The sequence below is a fragment of the Rattus rattus genome, chromosome 15 (genome assembly GCF_011064425.1).
Source record: "Rattus rattus isolate New Zealand chromosome 15, Rrattus_CSIRO_v1, whole genome shotgun sequence".
NCBI lineage: Eukaryota > Metazoa > Chordata > Mammalia > Rodentia > Muridae > Rattus > Rattus rattus.
The window spans coordinates 72,761,496-72,780,873 of NC_046168.1; the positions used below are offsets into that span (position 1 = coordinate 72,761,496).

General features: G+C 40.2%; 1 protein-coding gene across 2 annotated transcripts; it reads right to left on the minus strand.

The window, feature by feature from the left end:
• Nucleotides 1-1,175: 1,175 nt before the first annotated feature.
• On the minus strand, nucleotides 1,176-14,985 carry Minar2 (membrane integral NOTCH2 associated receptor 2). 2 transcript variants are annotated; one of them, XM_032886050.1, is made up of 6 exons: nucleotides 14,688-14,985; nucleotides 13,738-13,794; nucleotides 11,590-11,647; nucleotides 10,529-10,608; nucleotides 4,707-4,931; nucleotides 1,176-1,475 (listed from the first exon to the last, which is right to left on the minus strand). In XM_032886050.1, the coding sequence occupies exons 1-6, from the start codon at nucleotides 14,862-14,864 to the stop codon at nucleotides 1,296-1,298; spliced, it is 777 nt and encodes a 258-aa protein (XP_032741941.1). In that variant the 5' UTR covers nucleotides 14,865-14,985; the 3' UTR covers nucleotides 1,176-1,295. The 2 variants fall into 2 exon arrangements, with proteins under 2 accessions (XP_032741941.1, XP_032741940.1); XM_032886049.1 differs by lacking the exons at nucleotides 10,529-10,608; nucleotides 13,738-13,794 and having other exon boundaries at nucleotides 11,597-11,647; nucleotides 14,688-14,981.
• Nucleotides 14,986-19,378: the final 4,393 nt, after the last annotated feature.

Here is a 19,378-nt window from a genome sequence, read left to right on the forward strand (position 1 = left end):
TGGCATCAGAGAGCCCCTGTCACCCCTATTTCCCTGCCATTCTTTCTACATTGGGCTGGACTCCATGGCAAAAAGGAATAACAAGTCAGACAGCACAAAGATTAGTAAGACACATTTTGCTTTGTACACAACAATTTATTGTCCAGCAAACCCCCATTTTCATGTACTTTACTTCAAGTATTTTTATGAGCAGTAGAGCGAGATAGTAAGGCGTTATCACAGGGCACGAGAGGACAGCACTCTTTGGGAAGAAGAAAAGCCTTATTTCGCACTAAATAACATTAGGAGTGGCACTGAGAGCCAGCCCTGGGCTAGAATGTCCTGGGGGGGGGGAGACATACACACTTTGGTTCTTCGTATCCTGGGGCTTGTTCCCAGGTACCTGCACCCAGCAGAAGGGCATCAATACACAAAGAAAATGACCTCCCCACTGAGGGAAAAGCTACAGTTAGGAGCCAACTGCTCTTCCCCTCCATTTCTTATGGAACCCTTAAGCCAGCTAGACAATCTTTTGTTCAGGCCTAACTGTCATTCCGTTGGATGTTCAGGGATGGCAACATTCCTGGAGTCTTGCCAGGGCCCCATCCCCTATTTCTGGTAAACATGTACCCACTGCCACTAGAGGTCACACTTGCCAGTTTCTATCAATCCACCAGCATGACTGGATATAATGTATGTAATTGATTATGCCACCGCTGCCCTGGCTGACCAAGTTTGTTTCAGCTAAAACAGCAACATCAATTTGGGTCACCATAAAGGATTCCCCCGGGGAAATTACAATAGGTTTGAACAATTCCTCCCTCCCACTTTATCCCCCTTTAACTTTAGCAGAGATAAAGGAAGGTAAAACAGATCTAAACTGGGGATAGCTCACCAGAAGGCTTCCTGTCACCCTAGCTTCCTGTCACCGGTAGACAGGCTGCAGCTTCCACAGTGCCTGGAGGAGGAAGAGGAGGAGGAGGAGGAGGAGGAGGAGGAGGACTGATGTGAAAACCAGGTAAGCACAAAACAAGCAGCTGCCAGCCCTTGATGCAGTCTCTTATCTCTGTGTGGAATGACTTTTGCTACTGTGAGCCTCTGAAATACCTGCTTCACAAAGGACAGACCCAGACTGGAATAACACACAGGTTTCACAGAACAAAGCAGAGAGGCCAACATAATACAGGCAACGCTCCCGTCTAAAGGGCAGTGGCATTTAGTCACATAGTTAACAACGCAGATGCTCACGACGCACAGATTTTCCTGCAAATATTTAGAAGGCGTTTTAGAGCTTCAAAGGTGGGCTTGCAATTTCCTTAAGCGAATAAAGCGCTGAGAGTCACTACGGTAACCAGGATGGAGGCCACAACAAGTAAAATCAGACCCATGTGACATAATTTTGATCGCTTGTTGCGTTTCTTTTTCTTCTTCAGCAAAGTGTCAAAGCCTGGAGTATACATGTCCCCCAACCAAAAGCGCAGGTCATTGGGGTTTTCCTGAAAGAAAAAGAACACTGTGTCAGAGACCAGTCCCCATTACAGATGGAGACGTGAGAACAAGGTGATGTCAGAGTCCCCGAGGCCTCTGCGTTCACACTGTTTTGGGTAAGGCTTAGGTTTCAAAACCGAAACACTAGGCTTATTATCTCTAAATGTCTCAAACACACTGCCATAGCGTGGCTCACCCCTGAGAGCTGCAGGAATACAGAGGTCGCCTGCACGATCTCTGTATTAAACCGTTCACACTTCCAAGTCAGATACGTCAGGGTCATCTCTTAGCCAACCGTGTGTTTATAGCATCTTCTAAGTAATGCCTGCGTATCAATTGAGTTGAAATACAATGACGACTCCTAGCTTTAGATGAACCATGGAGGCTGTTTCTCATCTTTGTGGCAGGGATAAGAACTTGAGGAGTTTTAGGAAATCACCCACCGACTTCCATGGAGGAAGGATAAGGCTAGGTGTTCAGGGTTCCTTCTGCAGCAGAACTACAGTGTATTTTCCACAGAGAGGCTGTGAGACATGCATCTTTCCTCTTGTTAGCTCCTATCCTAACAAGCTCCTAGGGTGTCTCTGTATCATTGGCTCTGTCTTCTGTTGAGGGCTGGAAAATTCTTTTTAAGTCAGACTGCTCTCAAGTGCCCAATAGGACACCTATAAACACTCCTATTTCATACGCTAATTTTTTTAAACTCCCTCTAATTTCTAACTAGTTTAGTGCAAAGTATCTGTGTCTTGGCAGGAAATGCAGTCCCATATATTACATTTATGAAGCACGACTGGTTTCACGTACCAACTGTAGGCCTTGTTTTTTCTTGCCTGATGTTTTGAAGGATTTGAAACAAATTGTCACCCTCAACGCATTCAGTGGACTTATGTCAGCTAGTGGGATCACAAAACCACTCTCCTGAAGCCAGCAGCCACTAGGGTCTCTGAAATAGCTTCAGAGTTAGGGGTTGTAGTGCCAGGAGAGGCATGCACACGCCTGTAAGGAGCAGGGATATACTTGGCAAGAGCAATTCTCCAATCTGAAGGTGTAAGTGGGTTTAAACCACCTACTTAGAAGTGCTTAAGGATTACAATTGCATTTAAAAGATGTCAGTAGAGGAGTATCAACTTCTAAACCCTGTCTGCACCCCGCTTGTTTTTTTATCTTATTTGTGTTCTAATCAGAGCCCTTCATTCTGCAACTTTAGGGCTCTCATTTTTTTTTTTTCACCAATGGCTTCCTTAATAGAGACAATCCCTTCTTAAAACCCCACTTTGGCTTGCGTTAGTAATTAAGTATAATATTTCTTTTATCTTTTGTGACCTACAGCTCTTAACAATTTGGAAAAACAGTAACACATGAAGACACTTGGAAGAGTTATAATCCATAGTTGGTATCAAGATGATACAGTTGTGGGACTGGAGAGGTGAGTCACCAGTTAAGCGCAATGGCTGCTCTTCCGGAGGACCCAGATTCGATTCCCAACACCCACATGGTCGTTTACATTTATGGCCATGTGTAACTCAGTTTCAAGAGGACCTGACATCCTCTTGTGTCCTCTGAGGGAGGGCACTGAATGCATGTGGAGCATGGACACATGTGCAGGCAAAACACCTGGACAGGTAAAATAAAAATAATAAATAAATGAATAAAAAGTTATACATTTAAATAAGGAGCTATCTATAGGATAAGGACAGAAATATTGACAAAAGAAGTTGATGTCAAGAAACATTAAAAAGAAGTTCTGATGAGGGCAGGATGCATGGCTTTCCAGAAGATTCTTGTGGAAATTCGCACTGAGAATAAGGTGCATTAAGGGGCCAGAACACAGGATAGCCTGAGGGTATAACTGCTGTGAGAAGTGTGTGCACGCACAGAGGGCCAGCTACATGAGGGACTATCAGTGTCAGTAACACAGCATATCCATTAGTTTTCTCTTTGGTTTTGTAGATTTAACTTGAAAGAAAAATGTTCTTATTAGCAATGATCTTCAGTTGTCTAAGTCTGAAATCCAAACTTTAAAAAAAAAACTTTTGAGAAAAATTTGATTTTTTTTTAATTGGCATGTGCAAATTATAGTCTTTGAATCAGGTGGCATTTGTCTCCACAGACACCCTGTCATCCATGTGGACAGCAACGACAAGAGAACAGGCCTTAGCTTGTGCTCAGCACTAAGTGACTGTGTGTGAAAGAAATCAATGCGTCTTTACCCAATAATAGGCTTAATGATTGGAAGTCTTTGGTAAGAAACATGAGATTAAAGCAAAACAAAGAAGACAGAAAGAAAGCCATTGTTGTCTTTTGGAAATGTCTCAGAAAGGAACTAAAGAGAGATACCTCTGAGCTGGGGGATTAAGAGCTGTCAGGGATTCTAAACCATAATCTATTTCAAGGAACAGACACTCAAGGTTTTAAAACTTGTGTACAGGATATAAAAGTCTATGGTATTGTCCCCATCAAAAAAAATATGATTCACTTCAGGTGGTTAAGGAATAAACCTGGACCAGACACACATTTTTAAATGAAGGGTTTTTGGGAGGTAGCAGCCCTTTCTGGCCTAAGGCAGGTAAAGGCAAGCCAAGGCTACTCAGGAATTTAGTCCTTTCAGACAAGAGAGGATCCATTCTGGTTTTCAGGTATTTGAATCTTCTGTGTGGATGACATCAGAGGGTGAAAAGACAAAGTGGAGGAAGTAAAAAATCATAAGGCAGGTGAGTGAATTCATTGCATACTTTTCTCCCATTGAAATGTTTTGTTTTGTTTGGAGACACAAGAAAAATGACCATGACGTAAACCTGCTATCATTTGATGGATTTAGAATGTTAATAAAACGATCATTGTCAAGGGGTTCCTTACACAGTGCCGAAGTTCTGATCACTTCGTAAGTGGTTTTAGAAAAATGTAAAGTGAGAAACTCATTCCCAAGTGATAATGAGTGTGAACACTTACACGATCACAAGCCAGGGAAAACATCTATGACCTTATAAATTAGTTTTAAAAAAAAACCATAAGAACCTTTTCTCTTCCTAGGAGACATTTGGTTATTGCTACTTCCTCTTTCTTCACTCTACATTGCACAGATGCCATTGGCTTGTGCAAAAATACAAAATAAATAAGAAACGCCTCATAAACGATTTCAAGGATTAAAAGATCTGCGTTCTGGAGAGTGTGTTTGGTGAGGGACTTCCGCTACCACAGCTTTCTACCTCATCCATAGAGACCGTTCTTAGCACACACACCTTCAGATGTCCAGAGAGATTGGAATGCACAGAGTGCTTGTCGTATTCCTCAATGGTCCATGAAGGACTCTTTTTCCGTTCTTCCATGGCTTCTTCCAAACTCACGTCACCATACAACGGGTTGTTCTTCATAACTGAAGACATGGATGCGGGAGGGCTTTCAGGAAGGACTGGGTTCTCCCCACCAAATCCCTTGATTCGTTGAGTAGCAATGTTCTTTTCTTTCTGCTGGGAGATAAGAAACAGAGGCTTCTGTTATAAGATAGGCTTGCTGGGGACAGCGAAGCCAAAATGGCAGCAATCTGCCTCTGAAAGCCTTTCGATTCTGTCTCAAACCCAACAGATGAGGCAATGAATTAGGAAAAAACTCATGGGTCTACCTCTCTCTAGAATCCTTCCATTAGCAGAGTTCTCTCTTTGTATGTTACCTTATTGAGCTTACTATCCATTTCAATGATATTTTTTCCAGTCACAAAGAAAGAATTGTGTTCTTCAATTCACCTAGTAGAAATTCTGAAGAAACCCAGGTTTCCAGCTCCTGTGCGTTAGAGTTTAATGGCACTTTATGCCTTCTTGTGTGTTACAAGATTCATGGAAAACTCTTAATATTACTGTTTAAGTCAATAAAATTAAGATTAAAAACATTTTTCAGGGACTACAAGACGGCTCAGGAGGGAAAGATGCTGCTAACCTGCCATTCTGGATTTGATCACCAGACAGTACAAGAAGAGAGTGAAATCACAAAGCTGCCAATGCCTTGTTCCTTACCTCCACACACACAAGTCCTGGCAAGCACATGAACACACATACACACACACACACACACACACACACACACACACACACACAAATAAATGAAAAAAAAACTTTTAAAATCATCTTATACCTATGTCTTGGCTTGTTATAAACATATCACATATCATTAACATCTCTGTCATAGAGTTGGGGGGGTGCACTCCATAAATTCTTCTCCCAAATTGAAACGATCCATGCTAGACCAAGACGGAAGGTTCATTAAATACAGGAAGCTAATAATGCCTCTTACCAGACTCAGGAGACACAATACACTGAAATTCTCCAGAAGATCCAAAGGCTACAAGACTCACACGTCATCTTCCCAACCTTATATAAGCAACACACAATGGCTAGGCTGTAGGAGTGATCTCAGGGAAGCTTCCTGTTAATGACACATGTACTCCCAGGATGCAAGTTCTGCCAGTCATACTCCATGCTAAATTGGGCTTTCTTGGTGTAACTGTCGACTATGAGCTACCCGTGCTCCTGTAAGGTTCTGTAATAAACCTATTGATTTGAGTAGAATCATTTCTTCGATTTGTTTTCTGTACCCTAAATGAGGTGGAGAGACTATTTTTTCCACATCTCCTTGGCTCCAAGAAATATCATAGAGGAACTGAGTCACTTTAAAGTCTTATGCCTCTAGGTGTCTGTTGATGAACTGGCTACGAGAGGAATCAGGTGTCAACTTTCAGAATTTTAAAATTTGTTGTTGAAACATAATATATACATAGAGAAGAACACACATGATAATGATTGTGCTTTTCCCACAAACTTTCACGTGTGTGTGTGTGTGTGTGTGTGTGTGTGTGTGTGTGTGTGTGTGATGCCGGTGACTGAACCTAAGAATATTGGAGATATATGAATAGGAATTACATCCTTTTGAATCATGTGTACAACAACCCCTGGTCATACATAGATGGCCTCAGCATCTTTTAGGACCTGGAAGTCACAAATGTGTAGTCATATAAACTAAAATTGTAGACTGGTGTTACATAACATGTCCTTCTGAAATAATTGGTAAATAAAGGGGAAATTAGTTTTGATAACTCCATTTGTGCTTTCTGGGGCATTGGGTTTCATTGACTTTTAAAAAATAATTATTTTATGTGTATTAGTGTTTGCCTGCATGTATCTATGTGTATCACATGTGGACCTGGTGTCCTTGAAGGCAGGAGAAAATGTCAGGTTTCCTGGAACATGAGTTCCAGACACTGTGGATGCTGGGAATTTAACCTGGGTCCACTGGGAGAACAGCAAGTGAGCCTAACTACTGGGTCATCTCTCCAACCCCTTCCTTGACTTTTTAATAAATCCATTAGTCACATGTTTGGAGATCACTTTGGAGACCCTTTCTGACTTTAATTTTGTTTTTTTTATGCTAAAAGACAATTTATAGATTATAATGATAAGTTTTATAATAAAATATTAAATTTTATCTTAACATTTAGCTTCAAGCTGAGTAACTTTGTAAGTGTTGTTCGCCTGACAGCTTTGATCATTTTTGGAGCAGTCTAACTCTTCTGGCAAGCACAAATTCTTTGTCAAGTTCCTTTCCTCCTTGAATGTAAATATAAAGACTTGATAAGTGAGGAAAATAAAATGTGTGGCTCTGAAAGCATATGTAAAGTAGAAAATGTGTATATAGATTTAGAAGAATTAATACATGAAGGTGTCAAAGCAGAGGTATATTCTAAAGCAGAATGTAAGCCTCATTTCTAGGCCATTTCCTTGAAAAAAATGTAAATGCTTTCCTGAAATGTGTTCTTTATTTTTGATCTTCACATCATTCATATATCTGAAGGGCTCATCAAAGAAAACTTAATATTAAGGTTTATTGCTAGGGAAACCATTTTTAAAATAATTTATATATTAATAAATTATTCAAGAATAATTTGATGAGAGTACTGGGGCAAGGCTCAAGGACTGAGCCCAGGCTTAGGTTACTGAAAATTGTGGGCTCCATCCCTGAAATAGCCAAATATATAATAGTTATTATATAATGGAACAGTAAAGATAAATACTAGTTATGAGGCTGGGGACATAGTGCAATGCTGGGGGGCTTACCTAGCAAGAGTGAGTCTCAGGTTCAAATAGCCAGTTTACAAAAGCAATGCTGTAGGTCATTTGTAACTAAGTATTTCTTCCAAATAGGTTTAATAAAGTAATAAACATAAATGTAAGTCTAACTTTCCATGCTACATTTTAGGTGAAATACTAAGAAGAAAATTCAGTAGCATCTGCATGATTTTAACCAACTAGACTGTAGAATAAATTCTGTTTAAGATATTTATTTTAAAGAAGTAACACTTCAGAGTTCAGCTAGACTTTTACCATTAGGCTGAACTTGGTCAGATCATTTTTTTCATTTTGATCCTAATACTCTAATGTGCAAGTAAAATGTCACTTATTAAAGAGCTAGAAGACGTATTTGGGCAGACAGAATCTAAAGGAGAGCATCTAATAGGCCATTTAAACAAAAACCTCTATTATTAGACATCAAGAGTGAGTAAAGTTGGTGGTCGCCAGGGAGATGAAGTTGAAAACATGCTGAAGGATAGATACAAATTGATAAGAGGGAAGACTATAAGAATTTGAGTTTTAAAGTGAACTAGAGAATTAGACGGTAATAAGTTTAACACAGTTGTCAATTAAGAAACTAAGAACCAATTGCAGGGAAAAGATAAAGATGTTGTTGAAATTAGAGAAAGAGTGATTACCTCCAAATTACTAGGGCACTGAAAATTATATTGGCAAGTTGATCAGTGTCTGGATATATATATATCCCAGCAAATAAAGGAAAAGTAAGCATATCAAACTGAAGAAGGCTTAACTCCCTACTTCAGTGACAGAGATTGGCAGACCAGATTTTGAAATGTAAATTCAGCACTTCAATATTTAATTCCAAAGTTAGATTTTAAGAACTCAGGAAGAAAGGAAAGAAGGTATAGCAGGTGTTTATGAACGCTGAGACCTAGGTGTTGTGACCGACTGGGTATAGCCAGTTTTATTTCCTTGGCTGAATACACGGTGTCTGGCAATCTTTAGTCTGCTCTCAAATTAGTTTGGGATCAGGCTTTTGAAAACCGAGAAAGTACAGCAGAAGTGACATGAGGTCAATTCCAAGCTGTTTTCAAACTTTCCTACATAATTTCTGCCACTCTTCGTTTATTTTCGTTTTCTTTTGTTTTGTTTTGCTTCTTATTGACAAAAGGATCTGAGATGGCAAGATCATAAAATAAGCAACTCCAAACCATGGCCACTGCTTGGAAAAGAGAAGACCCTCTTTCCCAGTCCATCTGCCTTTCCTCAGACTTTTCATAATCAAGAAACACTGTTTATACTCCCTGTGACCTTACCAGTTGCCCCAGTGGTGAGGAGAGGCCTCCCTCACCAATGCTGAAGAGTTGCTATGAAGTGGCAGTTGTGTCCCACTGCAAAACACCCCAGAACCAGTAAGAAATACTGGAGCTTCATTCTAACCTGGTTTGTGTATGTGCAGTGTGTGTAGATGCAAACATTTGTCCCAACACTACTCCACCTCACCTGCAGATTGAACTATGGAAACATGACCCTGAGCCCAAATTTCCATGGGAATTATGCAGAACTAAATTCAAAGAATAAACATTTCATGGGGTGGGGGGAGTCTACCATCAGAGCCATATCTGTGTCTCCTAATATTGGAAGCGTGGAGACAGTTGTATTCAAGTTGTACAGTGGAAATCATTTGATATAAATGTTACTTATGTTAACCTGGGAGATAATTATTACTAAGTTTATTATAGAAGTTTGTGGTAAATCTGAGAAATTATATAGTCATATATAACGTTCATGACTAGAGTCAGGGACTTCAACAGAATGGTCGAAAGTGTGGGAGGAGGGTCTAATAGTATGGTCCTTCCTGGTGTAGTAACTGTAAACCCCAAACATTGACGTGTAAAATTACTTCCAAACCGAAAAAGGAGGCAAAGATGAGGAAAATTTGTCACCTGAATGAAGTAACTGAAGGCAAATGTTATGTTAAAGACATGGTTTTATAAGCCTCATTAGGCCAGACACTAGAGAAATGGAGACAGGAAAGCCAGCTCCCAAGACCAGTTTGAGACCCATGCCTTTTGTTGGGGGGAGGGCAGTAATGGGGGGAGGATGGGGAGGGGAACACCCATATAGAAGGGGAGGGGGAGGGGTTAGGGGGATGTTGGCCTGGAAGCCAGGAAAGGTAATAACAATTGAAATGTAAATAAGAAATACCCAATTTAATAAAAATAGAGAAGAAAAGAGATTTTGGGTTTTTTTTTTTTTTTTATGTGAGGAAGAGCAATCTGAGGCTAAATAAAGAGACTATATTAACGTATAGTTAATTAAGCTGTAGAGGAAATAATTACTGAAGACACTACAAGATGATATCTTGAGTCTTTAAATATAAGATAAAATTATCACCTACATCTTTTGTCGTTTAGATGTAAAATCTGAGAATAACCACAGAAATGACATACCCAAGATTGAAAAAAATACAGGTCTCCATATTTCCACAAATAAGCATAGACATAAGCTCTAGACCCTCCCAAGAGATGAGGCTGTGCTGAGAGAGATTAGGGGGTCCTCAAAGAGCAGAAATGGCGATGACCCTGCCTTACCTCCAGGGAAGGGTTCTGCACAAGCACTCTCAGAGAGATCTCAGAATGGCTTTGGAATGGTGATTTTTGCTGCTGCTTGGAAAGGAAAAAATAAATTGCCCAACAATTCTGCTTTTTTACTGGGGAGTTTGTAGACTGGCCTTCAGGAGCTGCGGCTAAGCATGGTTATTAGACAGAATCTATCTGCTAGATGAGATCGGTTGTCCATTCTGTGGGTAGAGTTTAGAGAGATATAAACTATACGTATAGACACATATGTTATAGATTTGAAGTATCTTATCTTAAATATAGCATCTATTCTAAGGTAGCACCTGGCCAGACACACAACAAGCCCATTTCCTCCTCCATGTCACAAAACAGTTGGGTTGAAACTCAAGCTTGACTACTAACCTCCCCAATAGTACATGTGTCTTCCTTTCTGTCTTCTTGGTATGCAGGCATAATGCAGAGTCTGATATTGTAGAAAGGACCTCCAAAAAAGGAATTTGAATTCTGCCTTTAGATAAAACCTCTCAGGATGTGTATGGCAGCAAGAAAACAAGGGTGCAGGTGTGTTGTACACCTATCGCATTATTAGATTTCGGTATGTTTGTTTCTGCAACATAAAATAGCTATCTACTACAGAATATATAATGTAATATAATAATATAATATAATATCACAATATAAATATCAAACAAAATAGACTTAAAGCAGGAAGCTTTAACAACTACAAAGGTTTTGAATAATCACTGGCAAAGTATAATAAATAGAAAAATTTATATAGGTTATAAAACTATTGTAACAATAACATTTAAAGCAATTATTAAAATTATATATTCCATATAAATGGTTCCTAAGGAAAAAGACAATTTGTACAACAAAATTAGTAAATCCAATCAATTGACAACAGTTGAGAGTACTCCATTTCAGAAACATGGATAGTACAATAGATTCTGAAGGAAAGTACACAATGTAGTTAGTGATCTCAAAAATCAACAAAAACATATCTCAAATACAAATTTTGTAAATATTTAGACTACATTATAAATAAAAAGCAATGGAAATATTTTAAACTATGACACAGTGGAAATAAAAATGCAGCGTTACAAAATGGAAGGCTGAAGGACAAATGTATTTATATACACTTACATACACGTAGATAAACACACACAAATTGTATAGACATAAACACACATGCAAACACATACACACAAATCCACAGACACATACACATATAGACTTACATATACGTAAACTTATATACACATGTATATACATTACACACATATACACATGTGCACAGATGAACACAGATGAATACATGTGCATGCATATAGATGAACACATACAGAGACACGTATGGGTGCTGGTACTTAAGGAAGCCAGTGGTGTAGGACAGAAAGCAGTGATGGACACATGCTAGGACAGGAAACCAGTGAGTGAGCCTGTCTAGAAATAAGGGAGCCCACTTCTCACCGCTGGCTTTTCACTCCGCCTCACAGATTTCCTCTGAGAAGCCCCAGGGCTCTGAAACCAATGTGAAAAGAGTCAGGAATAGAAAAACAAAACAGAAACAGAAACAAACAAACAAACAAAAAACCCAAATACTCCTCACTTTGAGTAGACTCAGAAATCCAGCTGCTCATCACATCAGGAAAGTAGGAAAAAAATTCCCACTATGATACCTTTAAACATTCTATCATTTAATTAAAACGAGGCTCTCTCTCTCTCTCTCTCTCTCTCTCTCTCTCTCTCTCTCTCTCTGTGTGTGTGTGTGTGTGTGTGTGTGTGTGTGTGTCACTCTCCTCAGTAGAACGCTTACTAGTATGCATGATGCCTGGATTCAATTTCCAGAGCTTCCAAAACCAACTATGGTGGCACATAACTGTAATTCCAACCCCCAGGGAATGAACAAGGGGTGTGGACCATAGGTTTGAGGCCACCTTTGGCCACATACTGAGCTTGAGGCCAGCCTGAGCTATATGAAATTCAGCCTCAAATCTAACCTAAATAATCATGAAAGTAAGTAACAATATTATCTGTTAATTTTTCAAATCCTATACTCTTTTATCTTAGAAGAAGAGGAAGAAAAAGGAGGAGGAGGAGGAGGAAGAAGAGGAAAAGAAGAAGAAGAAGAAGAAGAAGAAGAAGAAGAAGAAGAAGAAGAAGAAGAAGAAGAAGAAGAAGAAGAAGAAGAAGAAGAAGAAGAAGAAGAAGAAGAAGAAGACGACAATGACAAAACTACAGATATCCCTGGTTCTCTTGGTCCTACCTAGTGAGTGCTGGGATTATAGGTGTAAACCACACATGTTTTATGCAATGCCGGGGAAAAGTCAGGGTTTCCTGTGTGCTGGGCCAGTATTTTAGCAACTGAAATACAGCACTCCAACCACGAGGCCAGCATTTCTTTCTACTTCTTAAACTGTTGGAGGAAACTGGACTCTATAAGGAAACTTTATTTCTTATACATTATTTGTTCTCAGTTGTTAAGAAACCACAGAAACTCTTGCACTAATTTTACAAGTGATCAGACTGAAGCCTGGGTTGGTCAAGGTTGGTGATAGATAAATCTCAAAATGTCTTCCTGGAGATTGAATTAAATGTTTAATTGAAAAACATTAATTTTTTTGCATGTGTGATACATGGTGTTTGCATACTCTCCCTGTGTGCTTAATTCCCCCCCAAACAGGGAGGAATTCAATAAAGAAATTTGACACTTTCTCTTCATCCAGGCTTAACACCCCATTCAATATTCCTAATACATGGAAAAAATTAAGCATCATCTTGACTATTTCAAAATGTCATGTTCCCATTTCATATTTATTTACTTTTCACTCAATGAGCATATCAGTCTTGATTTCTAGATCCACTTGAGTGGTTCATTAGTGACTGTGAGATCATATACCTTCCCTCATAGTTTGAACCATGCCTACTAATTTCCTGAATTTGCACCAGTCTATCATGCCTTCCCACCAGCCATTGCCTCAGGAGTAAACTGGCTTTAACTACGTGACTTGTCATTTTCTTTGAGGGTAAAAAGATAGTTTATTTGAGGTTTATCAAAGACACACTGTGGAAGTATACCTCTGCTCCTTGAGTAATTATTAATGTAGGTCCAACAGGGTCTATATTAAAAGATGTCTGTTAGAAATTTGCATCTCCTCAGCTTACGAGTTTTAGTTGTGAAGTTGCAAACATAGGCAGTGGATCAACCACATCCCCAAACAAAAGATGCTTCGTAGACAGGAAGGTGGAGGTGCAAGCTGTTCTTTTTTTTTTTTTTTTTTCTTTTTTTTTTTTGGAGCTGGGGACCGAACCCAGGGCCTTGTGCTTGCTAGGCAAGCGCTCTACCACTGAGCCAAATCCCTGCAAGCTGTTTTAAAATCATTTTTAATCCTTTTGTTCTGTGACATAAATAATGAGATAAAGGAGGAACTTTATTTCATTTAACCAAACAAAACACAAAGCAATGATAAATGGGTATGCATAGAAAGCCAGGAGACTTTGAGAATAGCAAAGATTGGGTGTAAAGCTTAAAAAAAAAATCAGTTGTTATAACAAGCAGCTGACTTCCAATGGAAATCAATCGAACCCTTTGTAGGATAAGGGCAACTTACATAATCATCTGAGTGTCTCTGACTCTGAATGATCTCATGACATATGTCCCAAGGAGCCTACAAACACCACAAAGCAGTCACCACACACCAGGACTCGTGAACAGCAACCGTTCTTAAAAGCAAACAAATTCCTGTCCAAGGAATGCGAACACTCCAAAGGATTTAACGACTTACAGGGTCTCATAGGTCAGTTACTTCAGTTCTGAAACGAAATGCTCTTTCCTTTTTCTAAACTGGAGTAGCCCTCCACACCATTAGCCTTCAACTTCTTAAAACAAGATTATCCCGTTAGATTAGCTGGGCCTCAGCAGGGGCCTTTGTGTTGATCTCAGCAGATGGAATTCATTAGTTCCATTCTTTTATGAAAGAACAAGACCAAAACCCTGCGTTAGATTGGAAGGTCTTATTCCTACGGCTGATCCATGCAGACACCTGTGGAAAAGGCACATCTAAGCTGAGAGCCGCCACTTTCCAAGATGGCGAGGGGCCAGTCTTTCCTGTCACGCACTATCTTTTGCTCTTTTGTGTCAAAGGAAAGGGCGTCTAAACCGGCAAAAGCAAGGCCCAGGCTTTTTCAGAGGCAGGTACACCCTTTCCTTGAAAGCATTTGACATTTCATTGTACAGATCACACCAACAGAGGTTAATTCTTCCTTCTCCCTGAAGCTTATTTGAAAAATGTAACAGTTGGTTTACAATGCTCTGAAGAGAAGGAGCAAATGAGGCTTACACAAATTTGAAACAGAAACAGGCAGAGAAGCCAGGGATTGGAGGGGAAAGAACCCATAGAAGGATCTGCACATCAAATGCAGAGCTTACAGGAAGGGATGTGGGGGAGGAAGAGGCAGCTTCTCTGTATCCCCCCCCCCTTTCTTCACACTACTGAGAAAATGTCGTCTAGTGAGAAAGAAACATGCTCCCACCCTTTATTTTTATGCCCTCAGATCTTACCTGTGAGTAGACAAGGTTTTGCCAGTGCTGTGTAGCGGGATAATTTCCACCCGGAAATCTCGCGAGGCTAGCCTGCAGAAGGGTTGAGCTCCTCATTAAAGACTTCACGTCAAGCTGCAGGAATTTGTCAGGGTGGTTGTTATTGGGCAAAACAGAAAGATCCATGTCCCCTTTCATCTACCGTGGAAACAAAGCAAGGGAAGCTGCCCCTGTCAGACGCCTCCATAATTAATGAGCCTGAAGATGTTCCGGCTGGGCTGGCATCTGAGACCAGGTTTCTCCGCGGCACACAAAAGCCACTTTCTAAAGGCCACGTCAGCACACAGGGACAAAACAACAAAGCAGCCCTCTCTCCCCTTACAACACACACACACACACACACACACACACACACACACACACACACACACACACACACCATGCTTGAATTGAATTGCACAAAAAGGCACATCAATTAAAATTAATAGAATGAGAAAATGCATGGGTACGTATGTGTTTCAATTAATATCTCTCACAGTCAGAGTCTGAAATGGCTATTTTGTGTATGAAAGCTGCCATGGTCTCAGCATGAAAGTCCACCCTTTGCAGCTCTGCAGAGTCACTTGAAGAGACCCACTGTTCGATTTGGTTTTTTGTATTGCTACACTAACGCAGATGCTGTGGCCCTGGCCCTGCCCCAGTCTTTTGCGATAAGCCTGATCTCATTCCTTCTCAGGTTTTGAATCCTAGTCTCAAGCTCATGGTAAACTTAGCTGGGTTAAAGTTGGCAGTTGGTTCTACGTGGGAAGACAGCAAGGCATGAACTTTATGGGTTGGTGCAGTAAGTCATCCCTAATGCACTTCTGGGACCCCTCAATACTTTGGTCCCTTTGACTCTATCCCTAGCAGTATCGATGCCTATGATGTGTGGTGTTCTTAGACACATTTGGAACCAAATGGTAGCCAGGATGCTGAGTTTGGACGATGCTCTGTGCTGTAAGTAGACCCATCTGTTGTTAAAACAGCCAAGGTCAGGATGACTTTCTAGCCAGTCTGGCCAGGCAACAACTGATAAATTTAATGTAGGCATGCTATCTATGAAAAAGACAATCTGAACAGCCTACCTCTGGCACCTAGAAGTATGGCAAGTCATCTGGAGGAAGCAGATTTTCCACATGGAAGACCACTGAAGGGTAGATATGTCAATGCTTTCTAACACACTTCAATTGTCTGTAATTTTACCATCATTATAAATCCCTCTGATGTAGCAGGAAGGCCTCTCTTCCAGATACAATGTGAGTCCATGTGGAATGTATCAGGACTAGATTTCAGAAGAGTGCCATATAGCTTACAAGAATCAGGATGTTTTTGAATCAGGCAAGACACCAGAGAGCACTTACCTTCTTTATAGCAAAAATCACGAGGGTATGTGATCAGACAAAAACCTGACCTACTTACTGTCATAAACTTAGTCAAGATGTTAACATTTGCCACATGAATGTTTTGCACACGAAGTTTATCCTCTTACAATGACTATTACATCTTTTGGATGGTTATAATATATATTTGCTAGAGAAGGCAATGGTCACTTAATGATGACAGTTAATAACAAAACAAATCAAACCATTAATGTTTCAAGAATCAAGTTTATTATGTGCTTATCATGTGCTTGATGGATTCTGGCTGCTGCCAAAAAAATATCTAATGAACCAGTATTTCTCAGACTGCTTTTCCTAAAGTATTCTTCGGGGGAAAATACACATCTTCAAGAAGAGCCTAACTTGTCTTTGGCTCTCTGTATTGGCAAGTGGAGACACAGAACTTACATCCAAAGAGGTTTGATTAGATCTTTCTCTTAGCCAAAGTATGAGGTAGGAGCATTCAGTTCTCCTCGGGCTTCTTCCAGATTTCTCTGTATTGCCCCATGCACGGAGTTTTTATACTGACTCTTAATTTGCAAACTTACTAGCAGGGTCTCCATCTTTCCCCACATTTTTTTTTCTTTAAAACCTACCATTTCTTATTCCTTACTGCTATCCTTGAAAACAGGAAAACAAACCTCTTTTTCACACCTGCTGGTCCTCCTCCCCATCATCGCAAGAAACGGATACATCTAATCACATCCAAGACTTCTCTTCTCCTTACCTCTTGCAGGCCTCCTAACCATTTGTGAGTCACATCTGACACAGAACCTTCCAGAAAACCCTGTCTCTTCAGTAAATATGACTTTTCCTCCTTTTAAACTTCAGAGTAATTTATTTATAATTTTGTCTGTTTGATGATGTGTTTCCTAATTTTATTCTAGAAGTCCCTTGTGATGGCTAATACTGATCATTGCCAACGACAGTCCTTAGAATCACATGGAAGACACACCTATGTGTTATCTAGATTCAATTAATAAAGGAAGACCGACTCTAACTGTGGGTGATGCCAATTCTATGTACTCTGATCCAAGAGTGAATGTCTAGAAGAAAATTAATTAAGCATCATCTTATCATCTTTCCTCTCTCTCTCTCTCTCTCTCTCTCTCTCTCTCTCTCTCTCTCTCTCTCTCTCTCTCTCTCTCTCTCTCTCTCTCTCTCTCTCTCTCTCTCTCTCTGTTCCTCACTGCCGACCCAATGTGACCAGCTGTCTCGTGTTCCTGCCTGACCTGATATTCACTGCAGAATGATCTGTATGCCCACAATGAACCAAATGAACTCTTTGTTCTCTATTGCTTGAGTCTAGTGTTTTACTGTAGCAGTGACACTAGTAATCAATGGAAACTTGGTAGGAAAAGTAGATATCAATGGTTGGTTGTAGTGATAAACCTGGCCTCAGAGCTCTGGGATTGGTCTGCAGGAGGAAGATGGGAGACTTTGGAAAGCGGGACGCACCCCTTAGATGCTGTAAGCAGAACTTAGTCAGCCATCCTGCACGGAAGACACACATGTTGAAGGAAATGCACATAGTGGAGGCCCAGTTCATAAGGGTACAGTGAGCAATGTGGATCCCAGAAAACACTCCGGATGGAGGCCCTTCAGACTATATCCTGCCAAAGAATCTGGCTACATGCTTTCCTGGTCCTAAGAAATCATCTAAGGCTGAGTCTTCAAGAATAATGGATTCATTTATTTGTTGGAGAGGATTTCTTTTTTAATTTTCTTTTTTGGAATTTCCCATATGAATACTGAATTTATATCATTTCCCCCCACCCCCGCTCCTCCTTCTAATCCCTCCAATCCCTTTTAAATTCATGGCCTCCAGAATTTAATTACTGTTAATTTATATACGCAGAGATTTTTAGATACACTCTGCTGAGTCCCTTTATAATGGATCCTATGTATCTGCGCTTAGGACTGAGCTCTTGAGATTGGATAACCTATCTGGGGAGGCTCATCCCCGGAGAACACTGACTCCTTCTCCCAGGACCCATTAATTATCTATAGTTTTTCCTTTAAAGATGGGTCTTGTGATATTTCCCCATCCCCATTGTGCTAGTCATGTTTACCCCACCATGTTCATCAGTTCTTGGGTTCAGCTTCCTGTAATATACGGAAGACACTATGTTTCAGGAGACATCCTGGTCCTCTGGCTCTCAAATTTTTCTGGCCCCTCTTTCATGATGATCCCTGATCCTTAAATGTAGGGGTTGTGTTGCAGGGTATCCGTTAGAGTTAGGCACCCCAGATTACTTGTCTCTGCATTTTGGCCAGTTGTGCATATCTGAAATGGTCTCCATCTGCTGCAAAAACAAACATTTTAATAATGGATGAGAGCTGCATTTAGCTGTAGGCATATGTACTTAGAATGCAGCTAGAAACTGTACTGCTTAAGGGAAGTGGCAATAGACGGTTCTCGTTTAGTATCTATAGCATGCCGTTAGCTGTTGGTAGTGAAGTAGTTTCACATGACCAGGCACGATGTCCCTCCTTTTGTGGGGTCCTAAGTTCCAATTAGATGGTCTGTTGGCTGCTCCACTGGACATAAATGCCACTGTTGCACCTTTTGGGATATCTTGTTGTTCTGGTCATTGTGGTTTATGAGCATTATAGCTCAGCAGGACTAGTGGTTGCTTTCCCTCCTTGGCAGCTTTCCTACTTCCTTCCAGTATGATGAAAGCCAGGCCTGAGGGAAGAGACTTCTAAGTCAGCTCCAGCTCAATTCCTCCAACCCTTTGTCATGAGTGCCTAAGTGTGTAGTGTATTAAGCAATAGAGCATTACCTCAGATTTGTGAGAGACAACCAAGGGCAACGACAGCAGCCAATATGGTTTGGGAGTCTCTTGGACTCTCCGGATGAGTAACTTAACAGTGGGTTTCCTAGACCTGGCCCTCTTTTTATGTTGTTTATAATTGCTTACCTTTATTTTATCTATCTAAGTGTTTTGTCTTTGTGTATGTCAGTGTAGCATGTAAATGTATGCAGTAGCAAGAAGACAGAGTCAGATATCTAAAACTGGGACCATTGAAAGCCATGGACGGATGCTGAGAATCAACCTCTCCTTCCTCCTTTTCCCTCTCTATTGCCTCCCATCACCCTCCCCAGTTAATGTCTCCCTCACAGTTTTTTCCTATATAATATTATGTATATGCTATATATTAGATAATATATATTATGGCTCATACAAACCACATCTTATATAACATGCATTATAAAATACATTATATAATGTATATAGCATTATATAAAATATATAAACCTACCATACTACCAATATGCAATATTATATA

Excerpts from the sequence above, each read along its gene's own strand:
- Minar2 (XM_032886050.1), bottom strand. The coding sequence starts at position 14,864 with ATGAAAGGGGACATGGATCTTTCTGTTTTGCCCAATAACAACCACCCT. Across the intron at positions 13,795-14,687 it reads AAAACCTTGTCTACTCACAG|GCTCCTTGGGACATATGTCA; the intron begins GTAAGATCTGAG and ends TGGTGTTTGTAG. Across the intron at positions 11,648-13,737 it reads AGAGACACTCAGATGATTAT|AGCCCTGGGGCTTCTCAGAG; the intron begins GTAAGTTGCCCT and ends CATTGGTTTCAG.